The 14,898-nt window shown below is 36.0% G+C and overlaps 1 protein-coding gene across 6 annotated transcripts in view; it reads right to left on the bottom strand.

The window, feature by feature from the left end:
• Positions 1-10,254: 10,254 nt before the first annotated feature.
• LOC5568400 (A disintegrin and metalloproteinase with thrombospondin motifs 4) overlaps positions 10,255-14,898 on the bottom strand; it is a 535,411-nt gene continuing 530,767 nt past the window's right edge. For all 6 annotated transcript variants that reach the window (XM_021849517.1, XM_021849518.1, XM_021849515.1 and 3 more), the window contains one exon: positions 10,255-12,504. In XM_021849517.1, the coding sequence (XP_021705209.1) occupies positions 12,392-12,504 (113 nt within the window). In that variant the 3' untranslated portion in view covers positions 10,255-12,391. The remainder of the gene's footprint in view (positions 12,505-14,898) is intronic.

The following is a 14,898-nucleotide window of genomic DNA, read 5'->3' as shown; positions in this document are numbered from 1 at the left end:
AACGCAATGCATAAACCCCCGGTCAACAACTCATTGATTTTTGATAGTGATTGATATCAATTTGTTTTGAATCGTTGGCGATCGCTATCGTTGCACGAAGGCCTATAAAGAAATTGTAAAACTGGTTGATCCAGCCTCTGCAGAAGTGAATAATTGCATACATTTAGGTTGTACTTATTAAACATTGACTCAAACGTCATTCGGCCAAATGACCCTTTCGGCCAAATAGCATTTGGCCAAATGACACTTTCGGCCAAATGACGTTCGGTCAAACGGCATTCGGCCAAATGGTTCTGGGTCCGTACAAACTATGGTAAAAGTGACCCTATAGGTTAAATGTGTGTCTCGTTCAATAAATTCTCTGATTTTTCGACTTTATGTGTAATAGATCCATGTTCAGGTGTAAGATTGATATTATTAGGGTTTTACACAATTGATTAAAGATCATTGTTCAATTAGACATAGGATTGTTCATTGAATGTAAGTATATTGTTGTGCTGTTGTTATAAAGATACAGGTTGTAGAATCCGGTTTGCTGTTTTTTTTTCCTGTCACAGAAGAAAACGAATAAACAAATAAAATGATCAAATCATCCAAATCTTTTGTGCGAAAATGGTATCAAAATAACTAAACTTTTCACTTCTCGTGAAGTCCTCTACAACGGACAATCATATTCAAAAATCTTATTTTATATGAAACGTGTGTTTTTAATTATTTAAGGTTTTTCATTGCATCAGGATGACAACAGTGTTCAGATAGAGCTGTGGTATTTAGCTGAAGTTTTTCGCTAATTCATCCGTAACGTAAACAAAAATCGACTCTAGAAAATTGCCGAGTCCAAAGTCCAAGACCTGCCCCCAGAAGCTGCTCGCATCACGTAGCACCTCGACGTAATGGCTCAATCTATGGAAGCTTCGAGGAGCATTTTTCTCTCGAGCCGATCGCCACTCCGGTACGTATTAATCAGCATTACGCGTTGTCTTTGCCATACCACAGTCCGTTTCTGCATCACTGTCGGCAAATTGCGAATCTGTTATTTGCGTTGATTGAAAATGTAGTAAAGCAGCAAGTGGTGATTTTTTCAAGTTGGCCCTGGCTGATGCACAGATGCAGGAACATGCAGAACTGATGCTGTAGAGCACAACGACCCACCTCAACAATGATGCACCGCAGCTTGTTGGCAAATGGCACTTAGAAACCATAGCCACAGATTCATTCTGCTCAATCGGATGACAAAATCGATCTGTGGGGCAGAAATGGTTGTGCTTTGGAGCGTTTTACGTGTTGTGCACATGAGAGAAGAATAATTATTCAACATTTTCGAGACAAAGGCTCATGATATTGCTTGAAATGAAATGAGGAAATTGTGGGCAAAGAATTTTCTTTTCATTGTCATCTGGTATTGAATTATGTAGCGTGAGTGTCGTTAATTTTTAAATTAACTTTTGCGATCTTGCTAATGGTGTCAGTGCCAAAATATTTAAAGAAAAAATAACATGTTTTATGAAACCATCTCGCAGAAGAATGTCTTATATACAAATGCAAATCTATTTGGTTTTGAATGAATTATACTTTATTCTTATAAGAAAATTCAGAAATACTGACTACGACTGACGGCACGCTTTGCATTTTTTTTTCTATTTTGTCACGTTCAAAGACAGTTCTAGAAGACACTTTTTGGAAATTTTATTTGATGTAGGGTAGATGTACCAGTATTCGTCATCTAAGGGAAAATATTTGATGAAAATAAGTCATATCACTTTTGTATACTGTTGATATGGTTAACGAAAGCTTTCAATCCATGCTGAATAGGAAAAATACATAGTTAGCAGGTAATAAAATAGTCATAAACATTGTTTTTGTAGTCAAAAGTGGGCTGCCAAATACTGGATCACCTGCACCAGTATTTGTCATGTTTTTAATTTCTGTTCATGAGTTCGCCTCCTACGTTTATTTCTTATGTGAGATAGAGAATTTAAGAAAACCATGGCGTAAAGAAGTTAAAATTCCAAGGAAATTTTTTTTTATTTTCTAAACAAAATTTTAGGTTCATTGTCACATTATCTCAAAGTGGTGAATTTAAAACTAAAGGATTTTTTCTACTATCATCATGAAACGTTATTATAAAAGAAAATTGTCCATCAAATCTGAGCACAGGCCTCGATTCCTGAGGTCATTCTGCATCTCCGGGCCAATTTAAAAAAAAATAACTAGGAGGAATCTAAAGAAATCTTGATTTGAAATTTTTGACTAAAAATTTCAATAGTCCTTAGGGTTTATTCACAAATTTCATAACGCCAAACTGCTCATTTTTGACACCCACCCACCCCCTCGTAACGCATTGTGCATGAATATTTTTCGAATTTTATATAAACTGTAACATCATAAGGACACCCACCCACCCCCTTCAGCGTTATGAAATTTGTGAATGGGCCCTTATTGAAATTTCGCAATAGCACTGAAAAATCCTACAAAACACTCAAAAAGGTCAAAACTGTTCGAAACTAGTATAAAATTGTTACCGTTGTTATAATTAGAAATATTTACAACTAACTAAACCTACCGGAGTGGCTTAAGTATGTTTTGTTTCCAAAGTTTACTGGTTTAAAAATTAAACTGATTGTTGTTTTCTATGTTGACCCGAACAAAAGGCAAAACTAATAAATTGACAATTAGCTAAAAAAAGCTATGTGATCACTTTTATATTCGACTAGAGCTAGTATCAACCGTTTGTTTCAAATCTGGAATGATTTGGTTGCTCTGGTACGCTCACGTCAATATCAGAATGAACATACGCGGATGTCTTCCACGGGGCTGCTGATCTCCACAGTATAGAAATGTCGTTCTCCTATGCAAGTTGCAGGTCCCTAAGCTGGTTACATAATTCGTAAAATGAGAAAGACAATTTACACCGTCTTCAGCCACAGGCTGCACAGACTGAACAATCACGAACATTAAGCAACGGACAACACGGAGCACTCAGTAGCCCAGTGATGAATTATTCGTTTGACGAAAAGTTTTCACCGGCTGGAGCGGGAATCGAACCCACACTTCGTGGCACAATACGCCTGAACGACTGAAGCCGCTTACCGCACGGCCATGAAGCCCGCCATATTCGCAGCTAGAACACGTGTTTTTACAACACGGGAAACATTATTATCATACGTCATAAGTGTTATATGGCTCTTCAATAACTTCAACTACATATTCATCAAGCGCTGCCTCAGCACCAACACATCTGAATCTGCTTCTTTCTCTACATGCAACCATATACGTTTGGGTAGAGTTAATGGCATTACAAGCTTACCCTAGTTGCCCATCTTTAAAACAGTGAAACCCTGCTTTACTGCATTGCGATCGATTCCAAAGAAGTCATTGTCTGCAAAATCAAGGAATATATGGGACAAAACGCAATATTGAATAATAATTCTGGAAACTCATTTCCTTTTCATTCCATGTGATTTCACAAAAAATAGGCTTCGTCTACAATTCTTACACTTGATTATATTTATGAGTTTAATCAGCTTTAAGTCTTGTTTAAGTCTTCGATATTACCTGCCACAGATAGATTTTCGTTACTGAGTCGAACGCGACCTAGAAATCAATAAACAGATTGACGATGAATTAATACGAAATAAATATTAGCAGGTTTAGAAAGTGGAAGTCCTAGTGATGTTGATACTTAAGTAGTACTTATTGGAGATTTGATTGAAGTTGTTAATGTTAAAGTTGTTTGTAAACACAAAAGTCAAAACACCGTCAGCTGGTTTAAGCCGTAATATACATGACCCTAGTTGCGTAGAGTTGTTAGTCAATCTTCGAACGCTTGTGACATATGACAATCCTGTTTCCCGTGTAGTTTTAATCCTGTCGTGGCTTAGAATATTGAGCAGGATATTTGTTACGTAGAATGCTGAGGGCAATACTCGGTGGAAAATAGACGTAAATATCTAGTGTAGTACCTGATGTACAAAGATGCATCCAAACACAATGCTTTCTACTGTATATACAATGCCTAGCCGAGAGCGTATTATTTATTAGGTATTGAAAGACAACGCACTGCTTGCCAACGAGTGGAAATTTTAACAACTACCGGGAATTCGGACAAAAAGCGAATGTTTTGTATCGACATATTCAGGATTTAGCCTTAATTTCCTGTGAAAAGTTGTGGTTGAAGTCCTGGTAAAAGTGCTTGTGAGAATTTCCAATAAGAGTCTTCTACTACCTTATAATAATTCGAAATATGAGTGCGCGGAAAATACCTGAATTGAACAATTATACAATAAAACAAAACATCACTTGAGTGGATTTTACACCGGTTAAAAACGTCACAAGTAATTGAATAAAACGGAGTTTTATGCTGTCACCAAATTTTTCGGTAAAATCCCTAATTTTTGAACGCGAACTGTTTAGATGTCAAATTTAAGCGATATACACTCCCGTGCATAAGTTTGGGTTCACCCCCTAAAAACATTCAAAAGTGTTCAGTCTATATCTCTGTGATTACACGTCAAATTGAAACTCTCTAAGCCGCATTCGAAAGGCAAAAAGTTATTCTTACTTCGTATGTATTTTTCCAAAAATATTCTTTGAAATTTGTATACTAAATTTGTACTTAAAGTTGTGACATTTTTCAAAAAACACACTGAAAAAACATAGCTAATTTCCTCAGCATTGGATCGTCCAAAATTTTACAACAAAGTGTCATTGAAATTTTAATCTTATATACTTTGAAGAGCACTCAATAAATTTTGGCGGAAAAATCTTAAAAGTATTCAAAATCAATAAAACAGTCAGTCAAGTCATCGTGCAAAAGTCACGATTCACTCCTCAGTATGGTGTATCGTGCAAAAGTTTGGGTTCATCTGAACTTACATAAATCTATGAAATCTCACACCAATCATGTATGCGCCATTATTTGCGCTTAAGAAAGCTTTAAACTATTAAAATCGGTTGAAAAATGGCCGAGATGTTGACAAAAATTATGTGCGTACGGATCAGGTGAACCCAAACTTTTGCACGATTTGCATCATATTGAGGGGTGAACCCAAACTTTTGCACGATGACTTGACTGACTGTTTCATTGATTTTGAATACTTTCCAGATTTTTCAGCCAAAATTTCGTGGGTTCTCTTCAAAGAATATAAGATTACGATTCTAATGACACTTTGATTTAAAATTTTGGTCAATCCAATGCTGAGGAAATTAGATATGATTTTTCAGGATGTTTTTTGAAAAATAGAACAATTTTTATTAAAAATTTAGTATACAAAATTTTAAAAAAATGTTTTTGGAAAAATACATGCCAAGTAAGAATAACTCTTTGCCTCTCGAATGCGGCTTAAAGAGTTTCAATTGGACGTATAATCACAGAGATATGGATAGAACCCTTTTGTATGTTTTTTAGGGGGTGAACCCAAACTTTTGCACGGGAGTGTACATAGAAAAAATAAAAGGGGCCCAGATAGCCTTAGCGGTCGTGCTGAGGATCGTGGGTTCGAATCCCGCTGGTCGAGGATCTTTTCGTAAAGGAAAATTTCTCGATTCCCAGGGCATAGAGTATCTTCGTACCTGCCACACGATATACACATGCAAAAATGGTCATTCGGCAAAGAAAGCTCTCAGTTAATAACTGTGGAAGTGCTCATAAGAACACTAATCTGAGAAGCAGGCTTTGTCCCAGTTGGGACGTAACGCCAGAAAAAAGAAGAAGAACACAGCAAAAATAAAAAAATAAAAAAGGGTTTCTGTTTAAAACAGTTTTGGAAGACACCATATGAAAGTAATTTACATCGATTTGAAAAAGTAATCGAGAATTGGTGAGCTCGTTTCATGCTTCTATTTCCATTGAGTGAAGTGTGTCATTGTGAAAACGATATCAACACTAACATTCCTTCCTTTCCCTGATGACCATATGAACGTGGCCTGCGCATAGGGAACCAGATTCAAAAAATCATGGCATAAATTCCACATTCTAAAAAAATATTAGTTTAAACCCTAAAAATGTATTATTTAGGGTTCGAGACTCTATTTTGGGCATAGTAATTTTTTTCTTGGTTCTTGTAGAACAAAATTCTAGCAAAATTGCTGGAAAGGCTGTCCTTTAATGACACACAGCGACAAAAATGACATTTTTGCGTGTCTCAAGAATCACATTATGTGGTAAATGAGTGGTTGTTGGATCTGATGCCGTTCTCAAAAATGTTCCAGCACGTCACAATTTTTAGCTACTAGTCGCCAAAGTTGTAAAAAACACTGGATTAATTGAAATTTACATGAAATTTAAGGTATTATTTATCAAACTTTTGAAACAAAACAAAACTATAATTTACATTTTAGATATAGTTTAATTTAAATTGCACGATAAAATTTAGATTGAATCGATTTTTTTCAACATGTTTGCAGTCTCCGTACAAAATTATTCGTTTCTCTTATATGGCATAATACAATACTTTTCTAAACCATCAAAAAACAACTTTTGAGAATTGGAAGTATTATGACCTTTGTTGATAATGATTATTATACACATAAAGTTTTAATTCTGTCGCATTGAGCAAATAAATTGGCAAATTTGCATGCAAGTTGGTTGAAATAGTAAAATTTTGCATTTTAAAAAGCCAATATCTCAAAACTAGACATGCTATGATATTTATGAAAACGGCAATGGATTCAACAAGCCTTAATTAAGTATTTTGGTGTTTGAGATAAAAACCTGTCCGCCGAATTTCAGTGGATTTTTATAAGATTTCATTGTTTCTAATTAGCACGGTAGAAAGTAAATTATTAACAGATTTGTCTAACGTACTGTTCATCGTGAAACTATTCAAATGTGTAAGTTATTGCGGCATTTGAACGACAAAAGTATTTAGTTTGGTTGAAATCTATACTTTTTGGGGCCACCTATTTGGAAAACTAAAATTTTTGGAGTGAAATTTATGAAAATGAGAACATCATCAACAAAATCAAAATGATGTACCAGTAGTGTTTTCTAAAGTATAGTAGGGGAATAGCTGAAATTTTTGCTCCCAATGTGATTTTTTCTTCAAATGTTCAATGATAACACGTTGTTCGGCGTGGTTACTACTGTTTTACTTGTCTACATCAAGATTTTACCGTTATTCAGTGCTGATGTAGTTTAAATGTATACATATCCGCCGTAATAGAAGAGTAATTAATATATCGTATTAAATGGAGATAAAAATAACCATTTCAATTATTCAAATTCACAAGAAGAGAGTTCTGCATTTGATGAACCTTGTTATAAAGCATCCTCGTATGACAGTAAACTTAAAATATTTCTAAATTATCAAATAGCCTCTGCATTGTAAGTAATATTATAAGGAAATAAAAAAAAATCATTACAAGTAGAATTACATGCGATGTTCATTCGGTGGTCGTCTTGCCCCATAGTGTTGAAAAATAAGTTATTTTGGATGATATTTGAAAAGCTCTAAAACTAATACTTTTTGAAGATATTTTCTTTTTAAATGGCACAGTGCCTATGAAAAGATGCGAAGCTAACATCATGAGACAAAGTTAGAGAGAAATTTGCTTAAGGTAGCATACTTGCCCCAAATCCCGCTAAGAATGAGTCATCGAGCAGAAAAAAATATGCTGAAACCCAAATTTACACTAGTTTCAGTGATGATGCATTAGTTGAGTTTTGGAGCAAAAGTTAATGTTTATGGACATGTGCAGCTATGTAGCGTCCAAATATGTAGAACATTATTTTTCATTCTCAATTCTCGTATGCGTGCTTAGTCATCTGATATTGTAGATCAACATTTGACTTTTTTTTTCAACTTAAAACTAAGTTGAAAAACTAGGTTTTTACCAGCTTTTTTTAACTAGAATTTTGTGCGTCGCCGTTATTGACTTTATTATTTGGAATTCTCGAAATTCGACTCTGAAGATGATTAGCTATTTCACAGTTCGGTCTGTTGATTCCTTGTGCAATTGTGATTATTCCGGTCCATCAAGGAATAGCAACTACGAATTGAAGGTCATCAATGCTCATTCTCATGCTGGAAGTAATGAATACTGGATCACCTGCTCCAGTATTACACATGTTTTTAATTCCAGTTTCCTGCCATCTACGTTGATTTCTACGCGATTTTAAAGAGAATTTATGGGAACTATACGGGTTATGCCTATTTGCATCATAAAACGATTTATAATCTAAGGTGGTGAGTACCGGTATATTTACCCAAATTATCAAATGAAGGATTCCGGAAAACGCGACAGTTTTTTTTCCTTGAGTCTCAAGATCTCCTGCCTAAATTCATCAAATTCGAAAATCCTGAGCACGATTAGCGACACCCTTTGCTTCTTCACTTGAATCGAAAAGCCAAGGCTAAAAGCTCTAATTGTACATGAAACGTTCTTTTAGATCATATTACGCAAACAGATGAAGTGCAGTTTTATCAAAAATAGTTCCCAAAGCACCATGTTCGATTGCTAATTAGAGTAATTCAAAGCACGTGAAACGTTTTGACTTGAATGCCATTGATGCCCGTATAGAAGATGATCGGACACCCGCCTCCGAATCGTGGTCCAATCCCGTACTCTGTAAAAGCACGAAAGGTAAAGAAGTGGGGAGGGGGTTTAATACCGATTTGTAGTTATGTAAATCGTCATCGGTATGCTCTCACGCGCGCTCACACACCCAATTGCCGCTATCGATGACGGCCGGCGGCGACGTGTTCGGTTTCATTGCTCGCGCTGCTCTTCTGTGTCGCATTGAACTTCTTTCAATTTATGGCCGTTCTTTTTCTTGTCAGCACTATATTGTTACTCTCGCGTTGTACCATGATCTCATTCACACTTTTTTTTTCGCAAGCAGTAATCGATTTTATTTTGGTTCCATTAATGGCAGAGTGTGTGGTGTGAATCGCGTCTTATCCTTGACTTACCGAACGGCGCATATACAAATAGGCACCTACCTTATGTTGACCATGTTGCCCCTTGAGAGAGCTAGTGTTGTGTTGCGTTTAAGTCGTTTGAAAATGTGTTTACCTATGTCTCGTTTGATTGGCGCCAATATCAAAGTGCTGCCATCTGATGGAAACGGGCTTGAAACAATAATCGGACAAAAGCGCTTAGAAGCTCAAAATGTAGCATTTAAAAATGATGAAATTGCATACAAGTGACCATGGCCTATTTTTTATTTAGCTTCAAAAGGGTTTATTTTCTATCGCTTGTAAGTTTGGGTAAACGATCATTTGGGGTTATGCACAAATTACGCCACGCTCCAAGGGGGGGGGGTCAAGCCAAGCGTGACAAGCCTTACAAAATTTTCGAAGGACTCATATAAAACGTGACAAAGGGAGGGGGGTCGAAAAAGTCAAAAAGTGTGACAATTAGGCATCCAAATAGAAATGGGTTTTCGTCAAAAACTTCAAAGTTCGTGACATGAGCAGAATTGCTTGGTTAAGAAATTTTCCGACGTTTGTTTTAATCCAAATAGCTGAACGAAGTCTGCAGCAAATGTTTATTTTTAAACCTATTTTAATGTGTTTAAATGGAATAAACACAACGTGGGACGTTTCGCATAACTTTATGTGTGGACGTTTCGCATAATGAACGTTTGGCATAAATAAAATTATAAGGCTTCTTTAAAATGCTACCTGTTCTTATATGAAACTGCTTCATGCGAAACGTCTTTATGCGAAATGGGTCACTCCGAAGTTCAACAAGTTAAAAAACATTCATTTTTTTATGCGTGAAATATTCCTAATTTTGTATCACAGTGTCCAAAATTCGTGTTCCAAAAACTGAATAGACTTCAGTGCCGGTATGAGAAGAACAGAATTTTTCTCCTTTACATTATTTGGAGTATGAATTTTTAGGAGTGCCATCCATAATCAAGGAAATCATTGTTTCGAAAAGATGAAAAATTTACACATGAACAAAACTTGTTATTAACTTGTTAGAAAAAAACAATTTTGCAGCTGAAATTGCCCTATACCATATGTATGGAAAAATTTCAACGGCAGAATATGTTAACCTTCCTACAAAATCATAGCCCAAATGCAGAACGTTTTCGTAAAAGTACCCAAGGTAAAGTTCGGTGAAAGTTCGATAATGTCGTCATTTTGGCTCCGTATAAACTGTGTTTGGGGCTGTTCATTAACCTCGTGATTATTTTTTTTTTAATTTCAAGTACCCTCCTCCCCATCCCCCGTGGTAATTTGTTTATTCAAAATTTTTAAAATTAGTTTTTTCGGATAATAAAAAAATAAAAACACCAGCAGCTTTTGATTTTCACTTCAAATACTTTTGCAGTACTGTTTTCAATATTCGTTTCTTTATTTGTGGATATATTTTACATTGAAACGATACAAGATTCTTCCCTACAAAACGTCACATTGCCTTTAGGGGTTCTTCTATCTATTTTTGTATGCGTGTTGCACATCCATTCTCTTCTCTTCTCAGTTTCTTCTCATAGTTCTTGTATTTTGTATGTTCCAGCACTCTCTGAAAGAGAACCTTTCGCGGAGACAACCTCTCTTAAAGCAGTACGTCTTTTTGTGTAATAGCTTTTCTCCTTCCGTCTAACAACTAACAGCGCTTAAAAGTGATAAATTAAAGATATCTACCTACAGTATAGTGGAGGGAAGGGTTCTAGGGTGTCTTGTGTTTGTGTGGGGGGTGTTTCCGTCTTTCAAGATTAACAAAAATACACATCTTCACCTTAAGAGCAACAAGTGTGCCCTCTTCTTTTTCCTCAGGAGCCACATGCATCAACATGGGATTGGGTTTTGCTTTTTCTAATTTGTTACTTTTTGTGCAGACTTTTTTCGTTGTTTTCGTTTATTTTTTTTTATTTTCTTAATTCTGTTGTTCTGAACTTAGTATAATGATCGTGTTGTCTCATTTTTTTTATAAAAATTATAATCACTAACAATTGTTACATATTTACAAGGGGTTTGTTGTTTCAATAGATTTTTTTTAAGTACAAAAGAAATAACAAGACTTCACGAGTTTACGTTTGGGTTCTTGAAGATTTTGTTGTTGTTGTTGCGTGTGTATTTGTGTTCGTTTGGCGGGCAGTTTAGCAGTTACGTTAGTATACTTATACGATTCGTATTTTTTGTACAACACAATAATACCGAAATCAACGTTAAGGGCAGTTTTCAGTTGAGAAAATGACTCTAGAGTCAAGTGCCATTGGAATTGTTCGGTGGTGGTCGAGGCCAAACGCAGTAACAAAATTTGCTAAGTTGGCTGTATTCGGTTTCGGAGTGTCGGTGCACTGTGGGTTGCCTACGTTGAGGCGTGACGATCACATTCAGTGGTGAGATCTGTCAGTGGGGGTTTGGGCTAAGATTGGGGCGTTTTTGTTCGTTTGTTTGCGTTCGATGTAAAATCACAGTAGGCCATCGCGTTGAGTGACAGACTTTCTTTGTTGAATTCTACAAATTATGGCAATGCTTGCTACGATGACACCGTGCCTTCACAGCGGGTGATCGTAATCGATTTTTACATTTTTTTAAATTTCTTAATGACACGTCAGGTTGTTTGCAACTGAGAAAGATGAGTCAAAATTTTTTAGTTGGATATTGGTCAATAGTCGATACCGTATTCACATATTTTCTAAAAAATTGAATTGAATGAATTTTTCCGGTGTTGTTCCGAAAGCTCAAAATCACAGATAATTAGTTGTATAATTTGGGGCTCATCTTTCGACGGTGACTAATTGGTTCAAATAGTTGCATTTCGTCACACTTTTCGTAAATCGGTTCTATACGGTTGCTTTATGTGGAAATGTTTCGCTATGTACGTCAATAATGCGATTAAATCGCGATCATCTCAGACGTTTTCTTAATCCTACAGTGAAATGTGACCACAATTTCTCAAAAACTGTGTCACTTTGTTTATAAACTACAAAAATAATATGAAACAACTATTCTGTAGAAGTAAATAGTTTCTTTCGCCTATTTGCACAATTTTATATCACAATTGTATTTTGAAGATAGATTCTGCTTTCTGTATAATTTAACATTTCGTGTGGATTGTATTTTGCGCGTTTGAACAGTAGTTGTTGAAGTGTGACTTGTGACTCGATAGTTTACAAATGATTTGCTGTCACTTTCTTCATAGAAGAAGAAAATACAAAACAAGAAAACTAGCAGTTTTTTATATTTCTACGGGTGGATATCGGATGGACTTTGGGTTGGCAGACTGCTTTGAAAAACAAAAATCCAAGCAGTTTCAGATGGTTTCGAACTCGGGTCAGTCTCCTGTGTGGCCTGCCGCGATCTAAGAAGATGGTGCTCTGCGCTGCCTACTTATCCATGGTTGCCAATTTATGTTTCTTTTTTATGGTACAGAAGAAAGACAGAATTCTATTGGTTTCGGGGGATCTGCTACTCTAAACTACTGCTAATTACTACTGCTGATTGCTGACAATTTCCTGCTGCTGCAGTTGCTCCTTTAGGTGTTGTAATCGCTTTCGTTTGATGGCATTCATGAAATTCTTGTATCGTCTGTCCTCATCATCCACTGTTGGAGTCACGAAAGAGAAAACGGAAATGGAACGGAAGAAAAGAGAAGACACATGATTAGTAAAAACGAATATGATGTCGGATTCCACTAAATGAGAGTAAATATGCTGGTTTTAATAGCGGCGAAAAACGAGCGAATAGATTACATGGCAATATTATAATGAAAAAAGGTTGTTTTTGATAGGAAACTGTTATATTGTATGCTACGAGATTGTTCCTACTGGCAAAAAGTTGGGTGTACGTATTACTTCTACATGGGTATAATAGTGTATGTGTGGAGTTCTAATAAGTTTTTTGCTAATTGACTACTACTAGGATCTACTCAAGTGCGTTTGAAGTATACGGAATTGTAGAGTTCGAACTAGAAGCGAAGAAGTTTATTTGTTACAAAGTACAGATAATTGGAAGACTATTTTGAGATATTTTTGTAAGAGAAAGAAGATACTATACATTTTTAATTAAACTTAGTTCAATTTCATGCACATGGTAAGATAAATTGTTATACTGATTACAATAATATGTATCTTATAACTAGTTATCAAAGTTTTCACAGTTAATATTCATAATCACTTTTGAGATCAATTTTTTCATTACAACGTACTTTGCAAGCATTTACAGCATCAAATAAGTAACCTGGCATTATATAAAAGTAATTTACAGTTTTCCCGAACTTCAAATCTCCTACAGCGTAAATGTGAAGCAATAAATTACTTATGTTCTATAGCTTACAATTTAAATTTAAGCTTTATTATTTTTGTACAATGGGAAAATGAAGATCGATGTAAAGTAACGATTATCTAATTTTATTTGATTGTGTAAGATTTGAGTCTAGGATGGATTGCCAATTGGTGAGCTCGTTTCATGTCATCTTTTCAAATAGCTGAAAATTTTATATTTAATATGAAACACCAGCACACATTTTCGCTATGAAATTCTTCTTCTTCTTGGCATGACGTCCTCACTAGGACAAAGCCTGCTTCTCAGCTTAGTGTTTTTATGAGCACTTCCACAGTTATTAACTGAGATGGTTTGACTCTTTATTAAGGAGAAATTCAGCCCGAGGCCATTTTCGCATTCGTATATCGCTATGAGATCTTTTTACTAAATAAAACCAGAGACTGTATATACAGAGTTGCACGTAGAGACTTCTTCGAAAAATTATTTTTCTTCGTCCTCTATCTGTTTTGCTGGTATGTTTGTTAACCCTTCCATTACCAACCCCCCTAAACGAGTGTTGGAAAAAACACGTTTTGGGCTGTAACTTTTTTGTTTTTTGATATTTTTATACCAAATTTTGACACAAGAAGCGCATATCCTTCTAGTTTGAGGGCTTGGACAGAATTTTAGGATTGGTCACCTGGTTCCGGAGTTATTCCGGAATCAAAATGGGTGTTTCGAAATGGCCACTTTCGAAAAAGTGAATTTGCAATATGAAATCAGCTGATTTTTTACAATGATCAGCTCTATAACGATGAGGACGGATGTCTACAAGGCCATCATGGTCACTGCGTGCCACGGATCACAATTTCCAGATGTTCCGGGGAACCGGTTCCGGGGCCATTTTTGGAAGCAAGTAAATACTATCATGCGACACATCAAATTTCATGATTTTTCAAATAATTGCATTCCATGACTAAGCTGCACAGTCCAGAACCCATTTGGCCACTTTGGAACCGGTATCCGGGTTTCCGAGGAACCGGTTCCGGGGTCAATTATCAAAAATCAGTGAACATCGTCATGCGACACATCAAACTTCATGATTTTTCAAATGATTACATTCTATGGCTGAGTTGTACAGCTCAGAACCCATTTGGCCACTTTGGAACCGGTATCCGGGTTTTCGAGGAACCGGTTCCAAAGTGGCCATTTATTAAAAATTATTAAGTTTTTAAGTTCCGGAGTCAATTATTAAAAATCAGTGAACACTGTCATGTGACACATCAAACTTCGCTATTTTTCAAATGATTGCATTCTATGACTTATCTGCACAGTTCAGAACCCATTTGGCCACTTTGGAACCGGTTCCGGGGTCAATTATTTAAAATCAGTGAATATTGTCATGCAACACATCAAACTTCGCGATTTTGAAAGCTATTACATTCTATTGGTGAGCTGCAACGCTTGGGATCTATTTGGCCACATAGGAACCGATTTTCGGGATACCGGTTCGGGGACAATCTTCAAAGGCGACTGCACTGTTCAGAATCCATTTGTTTACTTTGGAACTGATATCCGGGTTCCCGAGGAACCGGTTTCGGAGTCAATCATTGAAAATCAGTAAACAATGTCATGCGACATATTGTTATTATTAATATATTGGGATTCTGTGGAAACGGTTCCGGAGTAATATTATTTTTTAGATGAGTCATCGAAGGTAAGTAAATACTGCCAT

Source organism: Aedes aegypti, chromosome 3 (genome assembly GCF_002204515.2).
Source record: "Aedes aegypti strain LVP_AGWG chromosome 3, AaegL5.0 Primary Assembly, whole genome shotgun sequence".
In the NCBI taxonomy this organism is placed as follows: domain Eukaryota; kingdom Metazoa; phylum Arthropoda; class Insecta; order Diptera; family Culicidae; genus Aedes; species Aedes aegypti.
This window is presented reverse-complemented; position numbering and strand designations above follow the sequence as displayed.